General features: G+C 50.1%; 1 protein-coding gene across 1 annotated transcript in view; it reads left to right on the top strand.

Annotated features, from left to right (window-relative positions):
- LOC8026166 (transcription factor RFX4-like) overlaps window positions 1–19,961 on the top strand; it is a 194,897-nt gene that overhangs the window by 168,845 nt on the left and 6,091 nt on the right. The window contains exons 15-16 of the mRNA XM_042289559.1: window positions 7,427–7,532; window positions 16,653–16,729. Coding sequence (XP_042145493.1) covers window positions 7,427–7,532; window positions 16,653–16,729 — 183 coding nt within the window. The remainder of the gene's footprint in view (window positions 1–7,426; window positions 7,533–16,652; window positions 16,730–19,961) is intronic.

Genomic DNA, 19,961 nt, shown 5'->3' with positions numbered 1-19,961 from the left:
ACATCCTATCCCGCAACGTTTCATCATGGGCACACAGGGCACAAAAATTCATTCAGCACACACATAATCGCAGACATAGTCGTCGAGCCAAGCTGGTCGTTGCTTGGGTCGCTGCGGTCGGGCTGGGTGACGTGAAGCTGGATAGTCATTCATCAGCCCACCAAGAGGAATGAAAGAAGGTTGCTCCTGTTCGATATTGTCATGATCCGGAGTTGGTGAAGCAGATCTGGCAGAGGTTGATGCTTCGCTGTACTCGGTAGTTCCGCTCACTTCCGGTGATGACTTTGCGGGGGAGGACTGGTCCAGATGGCTTGGTCTAGGGGAACTTCGCTCTGATTCTACAGAGTGTAGACCAGGCGGAGGAGGAGCACTGGCGGACGCTTCACGACCAATCACGGAGGGTGGTTCAGTGCCGAAGACACCAGGAGGTGAAGGAGTTCGTGAGAAGCTGACGGGAGGAACGGCAGGGATGGGCTGAAGAGGTGCACAAGGAAACAAAGCTTCATCAGCCGCCCAGGATGATCTGTGTGGTCTGTGTGCGTACGTAGGTTTGAGAGGTGTACGAGTAAATTTGTCGGCATTCCATGTTGTACCATCATCAAGTGTATATGTAGAAGGACCAATTTTCGCAGAAATCATCTGTGGTTCAGAATACTTGTGCTGAAATTTACCATGGTCTCTTGGCTTATGGACCTTTACATACTGTCCTGTTTTAAAAGATGGCACTTTCACTGCTCGCCTTGAGTCCGAGTACTTTTTCATCTTTGCTTGGTACGCCTGTACCCTTCCCGGCAGGTCGCGCTGGACAATGATCCGAGGTAGAGGTGGATCCGGAGTTGCTCGTCCTTGGATGTGTAGGCGAGTCCGATGATTTCTTGCATGCAGCAGAAACGCCGGGGTTTCACCTGTGGCCGCATGCCGAGTGCTTCGATAAACTCCAAGGTATTCAGTGATGGCCTCTCGAAGCGGACGGCGTTGCACCATTGCCAACTGGATGACGGACTTTAGGACTCTATTGAATCTTTCAACTTGCCCATTACCTTGAGGGTGATAAAGGGAAGATTTTACGTGTTTTATGCCATTTGTCTGTAGGAACTGGTTGAACTCATGGGATGTGAATTGTGGACCGTTATCTGTTGTTATCTCGAGAGGCAGGCCCTCTCGAGAAAAAATCGATTTCAAAAAGTCAACGACTGACGCTGTCGTGACGTTGTGGGACGAAGCCACTTCCGGCCACTTGCTGTGGTAGTCCACCAAAGTAATGAAGTAACGTTCTTTTGGTGGGGCTTGCTCAAACGGCCCAACGATGTCGATGGCAAGCTTGGTCCACGAACGGGAAGGAAATGCTACCGGCTGTAGGGGCGCCGGGGAAGCCTTAGCGGACTTGTCGGTGGAGTGACAAACAGTGCAATGTTGGATTACGTTCTTAATGTTTTCTGCGATATGTGGCCACCAATAAAGTTCCTTTATAAAACTCGTAGTCCTCGATATTCCTTGATGGGTCTCATGGCCGATCTGGATAACCTTGTCGCGCAGACTCGGCGGCACGATGATCTTCTCCCCTTGGAAAAGGAGTCCGTCGACCACGGAAAGCTGATCTCTAAGAATGAAGTATGACCTGAGTTCTGGAGATAGCTTGCCTTCCTCTGGCCATGATGATGAAGTATATTTCATGACTTCACGCAACGCAGGGTCTCGTGAAGTTGCCTCCTGGAAATCCTTCTCTGTGAGGGAAGCGCAGACGATGGAAACAATTTCTTCTCTAAAAGTCGTACCATCTTCAGTATCGTGAACTGGAAGGCGAGAAAGGGCATCAGCAACGACGTTGTCGGTTCCTTTGCGGTACTCCATTACAAAGTTGTGATTGAAGAGCCTGGCAACCCAGCGGCTGATGCGCAATGGGCGAACGCCAGCTCCTTGTGTAGACATCAGGGTGACCAATGCTTGGTGGTCGGTCCGGATGGTAAACTGTCGACCCCAGAGGTAGATGTGCCATTTCTCGCAGGCCCAAAGGATTGCGAGAGCCTCTTTCTCCCCAGTTGAGTATTTTCGCTCTGCTTCCGTGAGAGAACGGGAGGCGAAAGCAACAGTCCTCAGCTGGGATCCATGCTGTTGCTGTAGAACAGCTCCCAGCCCGTAGTTTGAGGCGTCCGTGGACACAACAACTGGGAGGCAAGGGTCGAACATAGTCAAAATGGGTGCCTGCTGAATGCAGGCCTTGATCTGCTGGAAACTGGTGTCGGCTTCGGACGACCAGACGAAAGTCACACCCTTGCGTAGAAGACGACGAAGGGGCTCCACAATGGTGGCACAGTGCTGGATAAACTTACTGTAATATTCGACAAGGCCCAAGAATGCCTTCAACTGAGAAGGGACACATGGCGCCGGAAGATTCAGAACGACGTCTATCTTTGACGGAAGGGGCGCTAAGCTTCCCGCCGACAGACGATGTCCGAGAAAAGTTAGCTCTTGGACACTAAAAACGGCCTTCTTATTGAGTTTCATCCCAGCTTGGGAAATTTTCTGGAGCACAGTATGCAGATTTTCATCGTGTTCTTGCTGAGACGAACCGTACACAATGACGTCGTCCAAGTAAAACTGTACGCCCTTGCAGTTTTTAAGGATATTAGACATGATCTTCTGGAACGCTGCAGGCGCGGAAGCCAGGCCAAAACAAACTCCTGTGAAACGAAAGAGGCCTTCATGAGTGATGAACGCTGTAAGGTCACGGCTTTTAGGATCAAGCCGGACCTGATAGTATGCTGATGCGAGATCCAACTTGGAAAAATGGGATGCTCCACTTAAGGAGTTCAACAGCTCGTCAATGTGTGGGAGCGGAAAAGAGTCGACAACGATGGCCTTATTCGGCGCTCGGAGATCCCGGACCCAAAGGACACGACCAGCCCCGACGAACGCTGCTACACTTCTTCTTTATTCACGCGCACAAGGGCGATTAAAGGAAAAGGGGCACCCTGGTGGCGATTCATAAACTCAATTACAACACAGTTCCTTTAACTCCAGCATTGCTTCCGCGCAGCGCGGAAGAGAGCGAAGCGGTGCCGCTCGCTCACGCGCGCGTCGTGGAGCCGGATAGACTTGTCGGACTCGCGTTGGGCAATGTCGAGCAGGATTTGTAGTGCTCTGGGTTGCACCAACAACCCGGTACGCAACCCGGAGCTACGGTTCCACTAGTTCTCAAGAGACCGGAAGAGGCACAAGGTGTGGGTCGGTGCCGTTCGCCGGATAGACTTCGGAAGACCGTTGACTCCAAGCTCCAACGCGAAGCTCTGCTCCCAGCACTTTACGTCAGACACCTACACACGGGATCTGCGGCTGCTGACTGTTGCAAGTTTCTCCACGAAACAGCCGTCTTTGAAGAACGATGCAGTGCCATCGCTGTTCGCGTACCGTCCGCCGGCTGCTCCAGCACGATCGGCCGGACGCAGCAGGTCGCGGCTGATCTAACTAGCGTGCACATAAAGGCACCTTAGCTTAGCAACTTAGACCACTTGTGGATAGATTTGTTCATCTATCTCCCATTATTTCGTTTTCTCTCGGTCCACGAGCAAAAAATGAAAGCCGTTTACAATTCCCTGTAACGCCGGTTAGAGCGCAGCTTTTGAGGAGGAAGATGGAAGCGTACTGAGGGATAGGTGACTCCTTGAGGTCACGTGACCTCAGGGGGTCACGTGACTTCTGGGGGTCACGTGACCTCAGGGGGTCACGTGACCTCAGCCTGGGGTCACGTGACTTCTGGGGGTCACGTGACCTCGGGGGGGTCACGTGACCTCAAGGGGGTCACGTGACCTCAGCCTGGGGTCACGTGACTTCTGGGGGTCACGTGACCTCAGGGGGTCACGTGACTTCTGGAGGTCACGTGACCTCAGGGGGTCACGTGACTTCTGCGGTCATGTAACTTCTGGAGGTCACGTGACTTCAGGGGGTCACGTGGCCTTGGGGGGTCACGTGACCTGGGTGGGTCACGTGACCTCGGGGGGTCACGTGACCTCGCGGTTACGCCGACGCCGACGGCGACGCCAACGTCGACGGCGACGCCGACGCCGCTCAAGCCGGAAACGGGCCCCTAAGAGCTGCGCTCTAAAAACAAATACAGTCACGCTGCGCCGGCACCGACCTCGTCATATTTATAGCAGTCGGATTCGCTTTTCGGCCGGCAAATTTATAAATACACACTAAAACTTACTACATTTGGTGCATATTAACAAAGTGAAGCGGCAAAGAAAGAAAATGTGCATCTAATCTTCTGTTTTGAAACTCCACGTGCGATTGAGCAGACCTTGTCGGCGCGTAGGCTCAGAAGCACGGGACGAGAACTAGGTCATGCCGACGATGGATGGATGGATGCTACTGGCTATACCCTTTGTATCGGGCGGTAGCTTGCGCCACCTAGCCTATGTCTAATAAAGACAAACATTTGATTCCCCCGCCCTTCTAAGCCAATTTTCTCTCCCCCCCCCCCCCTAACTATCACCAGGTAGTGCGGGATATCGCCAGGCTGACCTTTGGGGGATCGGGCAAAAAAACTAAAAACATCACCCCCCGCTTCTTCCCCCCGGCGAGGGAGTCCCAATTTTCCTCTGTCCCGCCTGTCCCCAGCTGTGCTAGTTAGTTGTGCATCATTCAATTTTCCCTAGATAATTTGCACCAATCTTCTAACCGCCTCTTTGTTATTGGGCTCCTCTTCTCCTCCGTCCTTCCATCGTCGCCAGCAAAGCCCAGGGCCCCGGCCAAACCCGTTACACCCTCAGGAGGGGCAGGACGAAGCCTCGTGCACCTTAAAACTAGGTGCTCAAGTGTCTCACTCTCATCATGGCATGCAGCGCATAATGTGTCTATCTCCTGAAATTTAGCCCTATATGTCCTCGTCCTCAAAACTCCCGTTCTCGCCTCGAAAAGTAAAGAACTTCCCAGCGAGTTGTCAAACACATTTTCCTTTCGTATGTCCTGTTTTTGTGACCTGTAAACTGTTAGAGTCGATTTTTCCTGCATTCTTCCCTCCCACATTTTCCTCTCTGCCTCTTTCACTCCCTTTTTCACTGAAGTAGTCTGCTCGCCCCATCATTAGTGAGTAGGTATTTAAATGTAAGCTTTCGGGTTCGGTTTGTCTATTTTGTGTTTATGCTCTTCATGTATAAATACTTGTACACCTTACGTGCCCATCTCGTATCATCCATTTCAGTCAACCTTTGTTCAAATTTCAACTTACTGATTGCTTCCCTGCTCTCAAAAGACGACCAGCCCATGTCCCCCTGCACTCCCTCATTTGGTGTGTTTCCATGTGCTCCCAGTGCCAATCTGCCTACGCTTCTTTGCCGAATTTCTAATCCTGATTGAACCTCTGATTTCATGCAGAGCACCCCATTGCCAAAAGACAGTCCAGGTACCATCACTCCTTTCCATATACCCCTGACCACTTCATACCTGTTATAGTTCCATAGTGCCTTGAGCTTCATAACAGATGAATTTCTTTTCCCTTTTCTAATTATATTCTCCTCATGTTCTTTTAGATATTTCTTTCCCTCATTGAACCAGACTCCCAGATATTTGTATTTTTCTACATGGTCTATTAAAATGTCTTGTATCCGCAGGGGTCCCCTCTTTTCATCATTAAACACCATTACTCCAGATTTGTCGCTACTAAAGCTTATGCCCAAGATGTCTCCTTCCTCTCCACATATGCCGGCTAGTTCCTGTAACATATCCTGGTTATCTGCCATAAGTAATATGTCGTCCGCATACATCAGTCCTGGTATTACCTGTCTTACCTTTCTCCCTCCTTCCATATAACTCACATCAAAACCTAAGTCGCTCTGCTCTAATTTCTTTTCCATTTCCCGGAGATATATCATGAAGAGCAGAGGCGACAGTGGACAACCCTGCCGGAGCCCTCTTTTTATTTCTGCGGGTTGTGTAATTTCTGCTTCCCATGTTATAACTACCTTATTGTCTGTGTACACCTGCTGCAGAAACCTAACCAAATTTGCATCCAAATTATACTCTTTCAGCCGACCCCAAAGTATTTCCTGGCTCACATTATCGTATGCTCCCTTGATGTCCAAATAAGCTAACCACAACGGAGTTTGGTTCTTGATTGCTATTTCTATACATTGAGTGGTGACGAATAAGTTATCTTCCAGTATTCTATCTCTTCGGAATCCATTTTGAAGCTCACCCAGTATTTGCGTATCTTCTGCCCATTCCTGCATTTTCTGCTTTACAATCTGCATAGCTAATCTGTAAAGAACTGAGGTTACCGTTATCGGGCGATATGACTTAATGCTGTCTTTGTTTCCTTTGCCTTTATATATTAGTCTCATTCTACTTAGTTTCCAATCATTGGGTACTTCTCCTCTCCTAATTGCTTGATTAATCACCTGCCGTAACTTCAATTTGCTTGTTTTTCCTAGTGTCTTTACGAGTTCCATGGGTATGTTGTCGGGGCCTGTTGCTGTACCTGCTGGAACCTTACTTTCTGCCTTATCCCATTCTCTTGTGTTTGTCTCCATTGTTATACAATTCTGCTCCTCCTCTACAGTGCTGCTGACAGTGCTATCCACCGTCCCCCTCTGCTCAAGCTGGGAGAAAGCCTTTTCGATTGTCTGTCTAATATATTCCCGTGCCTCTTCCCCCTGTACTCTTCTCCCCTCCTGTGTGGTCAGCGAGTGTTGGAAATCCTGTTTTTCTCCCTTGTGCTTTAATGTGCTCCCAAAACCTTTTTGCCGCATTCTTATCTTTTTTATTTATTTCCATCATCCACTGCACTCCTGCCCTCCCAATTTTGGCCTGTATTAAAGCTGATGCCTCCCTTTTCCGCTCTTGGAATCTCTCCCATTTTGATGTTACCTCAGCTGGCAGAGCTCCCCTTTTTTTTGCCCATCTATGCTCCCTAGATGCCTCTTGGCGCTGCAATATGGCTGCTTTGACCTCCTTATCCCACCAGCTTTTTGGTTTGTGTCTTTGGTTTTGCTTTCCTCTTTGTTTAATTCGATGCTTCTCTAATTCTCTCTTAAAGATGACGCGCCACTAGTATCAGTGTTGCCAAGCTGCTTTAACCGGTAGTTTCGGCTTCGCCGTGCCGCCGGAACGATACTTGAATTCGCGATATCTTCAAAACGATACACACTACCAAAAAACAAATTATATCTCGTAATTCAGGGCCGCCGGCTTCGACTAAACAGATTATAACCCAAAGATTGTAAAAATGGAGTGGAGTTGCCCTTTAAATTACGTCCTCTTGCTCGTAGACCTCACTTGCACAGACTGCATTTGTGTAGTTTTCGCGGCTCTTTTTTTTTTTTTTTTCCTAACAAATCTGTAAAGCCTAGAAATAAAAAAAGAAAAATAACCTTGGAGACACGTCTTTCATTCATCATCTATTCATAATTTCTCGTTGCTCTGCTTTCAGGAGCAACAGCAGCGACCCACTGACTGGGAGCGGATACGAGTCCCGCCGGTCCTGGGGCTTCTGCCAAGACCTCCGTTCTGCGGGGTACGACCTGAACGGCACACAGGCAGGTCACGCAATACAAGGCCTGTGCATGTTCCGAGTCTCCAGCCGCTGTCCTGTGCGTCAAATATGTAATGATTTGTCCGAAGGTCGCAGTCCGAGGTGGAAGAAGCCAGATGATATGGCTTCTTCCATTACGTCTTGAAGCGTGCTTTATATGTGAACCCTCTGTCGTGCGCCTTGCGGAGCGACGAAGGAGCAGACAACGGCGTAGTTCCGAGCAGAACGACCCCCTTGGTTTATTTCATGCGCCGTATATATTGCCACGCGCCGTACATCCGATAAGAGACGAGCGAACGCGGGCAAGTGCACAGGTCGGTTAGTGTGACAGGTCAGTGATGACACAGCAGTGCGACAACACGGTCAGGATGACATCACACCCTCCACGTGTTTCCCCGCTAAATTTAGCGGGGAAATTGGCGCCACAGTTTCAAGTCGCTGATGTCTCGCGATACCATGAGAGATCGCGTGACGTCAATTGGTCCCCGCTACATTTGGAAAGGAAGTTGACGTCACGTGTTTCGAGGTTGCATGACGGGGTCACGTGAGGTGACGCCACATGACGTCGTCAAGTGACGTAAAATTACGGTGTCACGTGAACCTGGCAGGGCATGACGTCGGGTCTAGCGACATCAATTTCCCAGCTAGAGTCAGTGGGAAAATTATCATGGCGTCAGGTGAGCTTGTGGTGTCATAGGGCGTCACTAATGATGTCATAGTTTACGCGACTTCAAATTTTCACGTTACACCAGTGTCACCTCACGTAACAATTTCACCTCTAAATTTGGCGGGAGAATACATCCACTACGTGCTGATAAAAAGTACCGCTTGTTAAAACCCGATCAAGTGCTATCGCACCTTCGTTGCCAAAATTTCTAAGACCATTTTTTTTTAATTGGAGTGAAAGGCGGAACATGACTTCGCCGTTGACAGTAATGCTAGTGGTCCTTTCAGACCGAATGTTCCGAAATTAAAATTTAATTAAATAAAGTATAGATCAATTTGCCTGCCGTGAAGTTCTGTTATTCCTCTAAAGATGCTATGCTGTGAAAAAAGAAAAACACTTTTGTACTTTAATGTTTTATGACTTCATAAAAAGGGCGATCGCCAAGACGCAACAGAAGTGCCGTGAACTGAAGCATTTATTCTTCGATGAATTTAAAGCTCTCCTGATTGCGCTACAATTGACGGTCTGGACGCGAGGAGAATCGGCCACGAGATGACCATTCAGAAGAACGTATTTCGTGATCCGCCATCGGCGATGGCAAAGGCTCTTGATTTCGAGCGGAAATGCAGAGGCCCGCGCGGCCTTCGATAGGATGTCACAGCTTTCACGGCCTCCGCGCTTACATTGACAAGGCTGAAAACAAGAGTACAAAAAGTACAGTGAGAAAAGCAGTTTCCAGGGTGGAACTTTTGAAGATAAATCAAAGTTCACTTATGGCTGATCTGGCGTGGTATAGTCATATTTAGCGCAAATATAAATGCATTTTAACGACGTTGATTCTACGAATTTGGTCATGAAATACTGTTTCGAAGGAAGCATGGTCGATTCACCTTGAAACAATCTAACTAGCTTTTAATATAGTGCTGTGATGAACTGAAATACGTCAAACGTATATCCGTGTTTATCGATACCTGTCACATGCCATAAAACAAAAATAATGCTACTGAAGTCCAGGCGTCAACGCCTGGAGTTGAATGACGTTTAACAGTACGTAAACAGTACTGCGTCACCTCCGCAAGCGCCGCAACCAACTGTGGGGATCCTGTTACATTCCATTAAAAAAAACAATTAAAGCTAATCAACTCCAGGGTCTGTAGGTAAAACTAACTGTAGCAGATGACAGCGGGAACGCTGACGAGAGGTCCGCATTCTCGCCCGCGCTACTCTCCTCTGCCTGACGCTCCTCAGTGTCGCGTTGTAGATAGGAGGAGCATACAGGACGTTCCCATAATTCGTGGCGCGCTTCGCGCGAGGCCATTGAAGGTTAGTGGAACAGGTCTATTGAGAACATAGCCGCCTCTGTGGGTCTGACAAATAGATATGTATCTGAAGCTTCCCTGCTGGTAGAATCGAATCTCATCAAAGCTAACCACAATTTTACAGTGTAATTTGAAAGGGGGCACGGTTTAGCCGAGTTTTCGGTTTTGCATAGCGCTACACTGTTCGCGCGAACAAATGATCGTATGCCTCTGTCTTTTTTTAAGAATCAAAGTGTTGCTATAAAAATTACTTGTGTGGGTGGAAGTACTAATTTAAGGCACTAACCTACGCGATAAAATTTGACTCTCACCTATAAACTTTAGGAGAAGGTGCGAAAAAGCCCCAATGGCGTGTGCGGCACTAGCGGTGAACCGCAATGTACGTAAATTTAGATAGATAAATATTTATTTTGTACGTTTAAGTACCAGCCACCTAAAAGGCTTTACCGCCCGTACACATGTGCCTATGTGGCAGGATTTTATTGCAGGCGTATTAGTTTATTTTCTAATGCAAAACGTAAACCTAAAAGTATTTTTTTGTCAATCCAAATAGAACTTGTTCCGTTACCTTCAACAAGTCCAGCCGAGCTCACTGCAGGTATGTGAAAGAGGAGACGTGCTGGAGTTCGATCAATGAGTCCCAAATATAGCAGAATAAAACAATATGGAAGCGTGTGACAGCTAAAAGGGACGCGCCGCGCTCGCTCCACCTAGCAAGTGTCAGCGTCAAGCGCCTTCCGCGCGGAGAGCCACCTTGCCTGCCAGACAGAGACCCAGACAGTCGACCAAAAATTTCGTCCAGCCCGGGCTTTCCCATTGCACCTCCGTGGAGCCCCCAGAATCGGGCCCCCCGGTTTACGTGACCCGGGCGGGATTCCGAGGCGAGAGGAGCAAGGCGTCGGGTTACGTCTCACTGAGGAGAAGCCCCTTCGCAACAGAGACGACTCCGGGACGCCGTACGATACGGACGGGACGACCGCTCTTCCCTCCGACATAATGTAACCTTGTGTAACCGATTGTAATCCCAGTTAATAAACGTCTTGTTAATTTTAATTCAACCCCGGTCTACGCCTTAAACTTACGATCATCTACGAACTCCCGAAAACCCAACGGATAACCTGACATGGCGCAGTCGACAGGATACGCAGAATCCAACGAAACCGGTGACCACGCCCTGATCACGGACTCCAACAAGGGAACGGAAACTACCAATCAGGACACAATGCGTCAAGAGATACAAGATATCAAAATTCAACTCCAGCAACTAATCCTGGCCTTCAACAACGCACTTTCAACGCCACACCCAGAAAATGGCGTCAACGTGACGGACCGAAACGGACCAGAACGAGAAGTAACCACGACGGATGCTTCTGCGCTGGGCACGACAACGCAGGTGAGCGGCAACGCAACAACGGTTGATTTGCTGTCGGTCATCGTCCAAACGCAACAACAACTGGCCGAGACCCTACGACAGTCCACGAGGCCCCTCCACGTCCACTCCACGAGCGACACTTCGCACGCGATTCCCACGTTCGAGGGGGAGTCATACGAAAACGTCGCTGAGTGGCTTCGAGAAATCGAACGAGTAGCTCTCCTCGCAAACTGGACACCAAACCTCACTCTGCTCAACGCCGTCACCCGCCTTCACGGTGCCGCACGAGACTGGCACAAGTCATACGGTTCCCGGATCGACGATTGGGAAGTATGGAAGGAAGCCATCAAGGAACGCTTCCAACGAAAAATGGGACTTCAACAGTTTTTGAAGTACCAACAACGCCGACAGCTCCGCCACAACGAGAGCATTGTGCAATACATCTACGCGAAGAATGCCATGCTCGAGCGAGCTCCCTGTAAGCTAGGAGCCAGCGAACGCATCTCTTTAATCCTGCACGGAATCACCGAGGACAAGTGGGCCAATCCCCTGGCAGCCCAAGGCTGTAAATCGGTCTTCGAGCTGATTGACTGCGCGACGACTTTGGACCACCGCCGTCCCAGAGAAAAGACTCAACCACGCAAACAAGGCACGCAGGCAGAGCAACTGTTTTAATTGCGACCAGCCCGGTCACTTCTCCAGGGACTGTCCAGAGCCGAAAACTGCAGCGACCATCCGTGCAGAGGAGAAACGCGCACAAAAGGGCGCGGGTCCAAACGAGAAGAATGTTCACTGCTTCTTGCGCACGACAGGAGATTCTCTCCCCATCGTCACCGCCTTCACAGATAACCGTCCTTTGAAGGCGTGCATCGACACTGGAGCCAACGTATCGATCATCGATCCCAGGGCACTACCTCAGGACGCTTGCGTATCGACGTGGTCCCGGGCAGAGGAATTTGTCAACGTTTTGGACAACAAGCTTACGCCTGACAAGTGCACGTCTCTGACGATCAGCGTTGGATCAACGACGGTCAAGGTACCGGAAATACTCATTCTTCCACTCCCCAAGTCAATTGACCTACTTCTCGGATCAGATTGGCGTCAACTCGCTAACGTGGAAGTCACGTTTCACGTTTCGAACGACATAACCATCGTTGAACTACCTAAACGTTACGATTCGCCCGCCGAGATTCCAAAGACGACAATCTCCGGAGAAGCTCTGGTGTCCAACTTTCACGAGAAACTGCCCCAAGCTGAACGCCTGGCCATGTTCGTGAAGTTCGAGCCAGCACAGAATGACATCGAAGCAGCCCTAATGCAACGAATCCACACGGCTGTGCACAGCATTACCGAAGACGCCTCGCCGGAAGAACGCGAAAGACTTTTTGGGATACTCACAAAACACCACGCTGCGTTTACGACGGTGGAGGAACAACTGGGCACCTGCCCACACGCGGAGCATTCCATCGAGCTACGCGACGAGATCCCCGTGGCGTCGCGGCCCTATCGATGCTCCCCAGCCGACCGGGAATTCATCAAACGACAGGTCGAAGACTATCGCCAGCGTGGTGTTGTTCGCGAAAGCCAAAGCGAATATGCTGCACCGACGCTTGTGGTAAACCAGCCGAACCATCCCTCGACTCCCAGACGAATGGTTCACGACTACCGAAAATTGAACGCCAAAACAGTCAACCCGCCGTACCCCATGCCTCGAATGGACGACGCACTCGACGATGTAATGAGGGACGGCTCCCGTTACTTTACTGTTATGGACGTCAAGACAGCATTTCTCACCATCCGAGTGAAGCCGGAAGATGTTCACAAGACAGCCTTTGTCACTCCAGATGGCAAGTACGAGTATCTCCGCATGGCCTTCGGGTTCTGTAAAGCGCCCCAAACTATGCAAATGGTCATGCGAAGAACTTTCGACGGACTTCCCCGAACAGCAACGTACATGGATGACGTTGGCCAAGGCGCAAAAACCGTAGCTGAGGCTCTGGAACTTCTAGACGAAGCCCTACGACGCATCGTTGTGAACGGACTCCGGATGGACATCGCGAAGTGCCAGTTCGTACGAACCAGCGTTCAATTTCTCGGGAATGTGATCACGGCGGAAGGCAGAACACCCGATCCTCAGCGTGTTTCTGCAGTCGACAAGTTTCAGCCCGAGAGGGATGCAAAACATCTTTACTCATTCCTACAGTTCCTAAACCACTTCCGAAAGTTCATCCCGGACTTCGCAACACGATCATCACCGCTGCGTAAGCTACTGCTGAGGGACGCGAGCTTCGAGTGGTCTGACGAACATCAAAGGATCGCTGACGACCTGAAGCATTGTCTGAAGACTCCGCCGGTTCTGGCCACCTTCCGGAGTGAGTGCCCCAGCACGGTTCACGTGGACGCGAGCCAAACGGGCTTTGGAGCGATCCTGACGCAGAGACACGACTTGTGCGACAAGGTAATCGAATACGCAAGCAGATCTTTGAACGCGCACGACAGCACCTTGCACATTAACGTTCTCGAGTGCATGGCGCTACACTGGGCCATCGCGGAAAAGTTCGCAATATACTTGCGCGGAGGCCCACGATTTGCAGTCATTACGGACAGCATGTGCCTCACATACCTTGTTAAGAACGGCCTGACCAACCGAAGATTTGCACGATGGATCCTCGACCTTTCGGACTACGAGTTCGAAATTGTACACCGGCCGAGTAAATCAAACAAGGCGGACGCCCTCTCCCGTCAGTACGACCCGGAAGACTCCCAGACTGTTCTCACTTTCGCCGGAGCGACCAACCCCTCCCCCATCTGCTTGAATGCGCAAGTGAGCTCGAACAGTCGCCTACGGGAACAGCAACAGATCGACCCGCTATGCCAACGACTATCGTCACAGCCCAGAAACGACTACGGACGGTCGAATGGGATCTTACTAAAAATGGACGAAAAGTTCAAGAGAATCGTTGTGCCAGCCACACTTCGAGATTCTGTTATGAACATATGTCATGACTCGACTGGACACATGGACGTGGAGCGAACGACGGAACAAATCAAGAGGAACTACTGGTGGCCTCAGATGTCGCGAGACATTCGGGAGTACGTTCGATCGTGCAACACGTGCCAACGCGTGAACCAACGAACCACAACTCGAGAAGGCGCTCTGCAACCTCGCGCAGTCCCGGACTCTCCGAACATGACAGTCTCTCTTGACCATTTCGGACCACTGGAAGAAAGCAACGGTCAAAAGTATGTCCTCGTTTGCATCGATCACGCGACTCGCTACATTGACGCTGTCGCCGTGCCCTCTACAGCAGCACACTTCTACGTCGACTACCTCTTGAATCGTTGGATTCCGAGATTTGGCGTGCCCACGACAATCGTCACCGACCAGGCTAAAAGCTTCGTCAACAAACAGACTGCTGCTCTGTACAGACGACTTGGAATCACGCACGTGACCTCACCACCCTACTGGCCTCAGGCCAACGGTCTTGTCGAACGGATGGTAGGGACGCTGAAGAATATAATTCGAAAACTCATCGAACCTCACAAGAATTGGGAGAAGGTTCTACCCGAGGCAGTTTTCTCTGTCAACGTTTCGCGACAGAGTTCGTCACGCTTCAGCCCCTTCGAACTCATGCACGGTTACGTCCCGAAACTTCCCGGACAGCTCAACATCGGAACAGTTGAGGCTGACCTAGACGAGACGACTAGACTCCACAGGTTGGCGAGACAGCGGCACGACGCGAGAAACAACTTGGAAAACTCTCAAGCTTCGGCCAAAAGCCGGTATGACGCAAGGAGCAAGACCCCGAGATTTAAAATCGGCGACTCCGTTTACTGCAGCATCGGAGCGAGGTCAAGCACGATGGACCCGTTCTTCGAGGGCCCGTTCGAGATCAAGTTCTTTCCAACCCCAAACACCGTGGTCATCAAAAGGCTGCATTCCATAAAAGGACGACAAAACGAAAGAAAGGCAAACGTCGAGCAACTCCGCCGACACAATACACGCACACCAGTGGCACCGGAGTTATCCGACACCTGCGTCGGCCGAGCGCTCTCCGGCGCAGATGAAAGCAATGAACGTGAAGACGAGGACGGATCCGAAGCCCCAACGCGTGATAAAGAAAACTACGGAGCACTCATCAACGTCGAGGATGACGCTGCAGGTCACCAACTGTCAAGGACGCGCAGACCTCCGGCCTACCTTGCGGATTACGCGTTGGAGTGATTTGAGGACAAATCATATTTAAAGGAGGGCGTGTCAGCGTCAAGCGCCTTCCGCCCGGAGAGCCACCTTGCGTGCCAGACAGAGACCCAGACAGTCGACCAAAAATTTCGTCCAGCCCGGGCTTTCCCATTGCACCTCCGTGGAGCCCCAGAATCGGGCCCCCCGGTTTACGTGACCCGGGCGGGATTCCGAGGCGAGAGGAGCAAAGCGTCGGGTTACGTCTCACTGAGGAGAAGCCCCTTCGCAACAGAGACGACTCCGGGACGCCGTACGATACGGACGGGACGACCGCTCTTCCCTCCGACATAATGTAACCTTGTGTAACCGATTGTAATCCCAGTTAATAAACGTCTTGTTAATTTTAATTCAACCCCGGTCTACGCCTTAAACTTACGATCATCTACGAACTCCCGAAAACCCAACGGATAACCTGACACAAGCATACGGCAACGCGTCTAACCACAGCGTCCGCGCTACGTCACAAAGGGAAGCCCTGCCCGCTCCGACCTCTTCTAACGCGCCGACAGCGACTTGGCCGTGCACCAACGCTTTTCGCTGCCGTAGTTCTTGATCGCTTTCCGGAGTAAAGGATTGGCGCATCGACATTCGAAAACCTATACGTGTCTAGCGCTGCGCTGTACCCGTTCTCTGGTCATTCGTCCCGCAGAAGTTGCTCAATCTCGGCTTTGATCGTGTCCCACGCAGTTGTAAGTGACACTGACGGCAATACACCGCCATTTGTTTCGTTAATCTACGCTGGCATACTCCTTGGGAAGGGCTTGTGTGTTGGACGGTTCGGGAATCCCTACGGGACGACTTACACAAGTGCCAGGATGAAATCTACGTGAGAAGCACTTTTGGCTACTCTTATTATCAGATTGCTCCTCGCCTGCTGCCGGATCCAGTAGACGTACGGAGATTGAGGTCATCGCAGCGGTATTCACCAACGCATGAAGGGTATCTGTTTTTGTTTTGTTTTTCATTAAATTATCAGGTCTGGTGTAAAAATATTGGCGCCCAATGTGACCCCGAACGTTTTGTACAGCGTTGTGCTCAGGGAAGCTGACGTTGATTAGAAAGGTTAGCTCCTATACAGAATGTCTATGCGAAATGCCTCTTCTAGGAGCTGCACCGTGGTGCCACTGTCTTGTCGCAAGCTGTTAATGCTTCCTTGTAGTGTAGTGCGAGACATCAGAATGTTAAAACATTTGAGAGCGTAAAGCGGGGTCACACTGCTTATACATCATACAAAAATACAGTCTGCAAACAGATTAGAACGCGAGATCCGTGCTTCGAATGCCGCATGGCAATGAGTTCAAGGGAAAACCTGGACACGCGGCATTCGAACCACAGATATTGCGGTGACTCGTGTCTGCAGACTGTTTTTCTGTGTGATGTATAAGCAGTGAGATTCCGGCTTAATAACATAGTTTCGTTGTTCCTCTTAGGTATGATTAGACTATGCTTAATGCATTGTGGGCTCTTATATTTCAGCTTTAACGAATTATTTACTCCAATATGCTCGTTCATTATATTTTCAGTATTCTGCCGCAAGTTGCACGGTAGAGGCGCCTATGGAAGGCGTCGCGAGAGATTGTGGCTCAACGTGGGAGGCAGGGTGGGTATTTCTTCTGTGGCATTATCGAATTTTGTCTAATCTCAATTTTGTACAAACTTCTTTTACAGAATCTAAAATCCTGTAAAAAGATCCTGTAAAAGAAGTTCGTACAAAACGCCGGAAACTTCTTGGGGGCCTGGCAGCTCTGTCCGCACAGATTTTCCTCTGCCATCTTCTTCTGTGTCGGGGTTTTTTGACGTTTCGTGTATGTGGCATGGTACTTGTACTTAAGATAAAAAAAAAAGAATAGGGTGAGAGTTACACGGGTGCCGTTATTACTGTGAATTCACCAGGCTCGGCGGACATAAAATGAGAATATAACCGTTATTATAAGTACCTTCATTAGCCAAGCCTTGTTTCTTAGCTTCTAAATTATTGGTTATTCGTGTTATGTAGCAATTGAAGTTTTGGCGGCAATAGCTATTAGAAGCCATGCCAATTTAGATAATTTGCGAAAAGGTTATCCTCTTTCAGATATTTGTATCAATCAGCTTTTTCGCTTTTTTCGCCCAATTTCAGAGTTGAGCGGGAAATGAGTGCCAAAAGCCCTACAATGAGGCTTGGAAGAGAGTTGTGGTCGTTTCAGTGACGTCTTCACGAAATCGGCAGTTTTTTGTCGCTAAACACAACGAAATAACATTTACAGACGCTTTAGATTACACCCGACATTGCTGATCTTCTCTTGTCTTACCGGGGTGCCGAGCCACTGAGGAGAGCGTTAACGAGACCCACAAAGACATATGCTGGGGAGAAGGACACAGTAGACTCTAAAATGGCAGTAACCTGTCCTGCTGCGGTGTAGATGAAACGAACGAAATAAAACAAAAATGAAAGCCGTTTACAACTCCCTGTAACGCCGAATTAGAGCACCGCTCTTGAGGAGGAGGAGGGAAGGGTACTGAGGTTCACGTGTTATCAGGGGGGAGGGGTGGTCACGTGCCCTTGGAGGGGTCACATGACCCCCTCGCCAAGGTCACGTGGGGGTCACGTGACCTGGGGGTGTCACGTGACCTCGGGGGTCACCTGACCTCAAGAGAAATTTTTCCGCTAGATTTAGCGGGGAAATTATTCCGCTATATTTAGCGGGGACGTTTTTCCGCTAGATTTAGTGGGGACATTTTTCCGCTAGATTTAGCGGGGAAATTTTTCCGCTCGATTTAGCGGGGAAATTATTCCGCTAGATTTAGCGGGAAAATTTTTCCGCTAGATTTAGCGGGGAATTATTCCGCTAGATTTAGCGGGGAAATTTTTCCGCTAGATTTAGCGGGGAAATTTTTCGGCTAGATTTAGCGGGGAAATTTTTCTGCTAGATTTAGCGGGGAAATTTTTCCGCTAGATTTAGCGGGGAAATTTTCCCATAATACACCGCGCGGTTACGCCGACGGCGACGCCGACGCCGCTCAAGCCGGAAACGGGCGCCTAAGAGCTGCGCTCTAAAATGAACAGAAGCAGAAGGTCGGTCATGCTGGCGCCTATGCAGGGCTGCCGCAAAGCGTCTATGCGGAGAGCAAGTCGTCTGCTTCTTGCTGAGGAGTGGCGGTGACGTCACAACAACGCCGAGCTCTTATTGGCTGATTGAAAAAAAAAATAGTGGGTAGACCTCAAGGCATCGAGCATTGAGGTCCACCCTCTATTTTTTTCAATCAACCAGTAAGAGCTCGGCGTCGTTCTGACATCACCGCCACTCGTGAGCAAGAAGCAGACGACTTGCTTTCCGCATAGACACTGACAGAATGAGAACGGAAGGGCGTGTCTTGGGACCACGTTCGGTCTCCAGCACGCGCTTCATGCTTTCCGCCGTGGTTTGGCTGTGCGAGCGCGCGCGAGATGCACGAGACGGGGAAGCACTGTCGAACGTAGGAAGCTCGCGCTCGAGGTGGGACAACCGAAGCTCTTCCGTGCCGTTTTCGTTTAGATGGTGACTCCGGAAGAAAAAGCTGAGTAAGCATGGGTGCATGCGGCCCAAATTAATCCCTGGTCGTGCTTATTGAGATCTGTCATCGACGGATCCCCTCGTCACGTTTGTGCGTTTCACAAACGCCAGACGCCAAAACAAAGGCGCCAAAACTAGTTGTCTGCATGCAAACTATTGAAAGAAGAGGCGGACACAGTTTGTGAATACAGTAAAACGCTGCATACCGGAAGTAAGAAAGGCGTTTCGTGGAACCGCCCTATGTGTCGAGAAACTGAGGGAGAAAGCGCGGGACGTCAGAACCCCTAGCTCTGGTTGGAATAATTAGTGGCTAGACTTTAAGCTACCCTGGTAGCACATTACGTCGAGATGACGTCGAAATAAAGTCCTAGACGTTCGGCGTCGTCGAGGTCCTTAACAAACTTTTTATCGACGTCATTGGTACAGTCAGCACGGAATGAAACCCGAACGTTGGAACGCGTGGCCATCGGCACAGGCTGCTCCACCGGGCGGGCCCCTGAGAACTAATAAAAATGCGCCAGGGTGCCAGGGTGTCCGCCCTACTAAGATGTGCTCGACCCTCGCGCGGCGCGTCTGAGACTTCCGCGTTTCGCCGGTGGCGCGTTGTAAGAGCCATCACTCGTGTTTGCTTTTGTGATACCTCACTGTCGCCCGGTCGACGCCTGCGGCTTGTGCGCGGCGCGAGAAGGTCGATTCTAAAAGCAGCATCAAGCTGCTTCCGCGCGCGCCAGGGAAGCACGATGTCTTCTCTTGGCGTGCGCAGTTTTTATTGTTTGTTATACGTATCGTAATTTTATAATTAGCAGTAACTATAGCAAAACAGCGCGAGACACAAGACCAAGTTGGAACTATTGGGGGGGAGATCGAACAGCCACGCCCCTAGCGGCACGCTTCAGCTGTGGGGACAACAAACTAAATTTTCTTGTTTGTTTTTGATCAGCGATATCGAAGATGACGATTCGAAGGCCGCTCCTCGTGCGACCAAAGCACTGGTCAGAGCGAAGCGCTCGTGCCCAGGCTGTGCATGACGAGGTTCAATTTCTTTGTTATGCTGTGTTAGTAAACACCGGGCTGTGGGGACAACAACATCGATAAAGCGCCCCCTATAGTTTGATCTTCTGCCCAATACGACGAGTGCTGACACCCAACTGAAGGTTGCTACTACAAATATTTGGTATATAATATATGAGCACATCCATACGTTCACTCGCAGAGCTCATCCAACAATCTCTTTTGTTCTTCAGGCTCGTATGCCTCGCTGCGAATGCCATAATGCAGGTCTACTAACTCGCCCACTCA

Source organism: Ixodes scapularis, unplaced genomic scaffold (assembly GCF_016920785.2).
Source record: "Ixodes scapularis isolate PalLabHiFi unplaced genomic scaffold, ASM1692078v2 PGA_scaffold12__126_contigs__length_90152505, whole genome shotgun sequence".
In the NCBI taxonomy this organism is placed as follows: domain Eukaryota; kingdom Metazoa; phylum Arthropoda; class Arachnida; order Ixodida; family Ixodidae; genus Ixodes; species Ixodes scapularis.
Note: the sequence above shows the minus strand (reverse complement) of the source record. Positions and strands in the feature narration are given on the sequence as shown.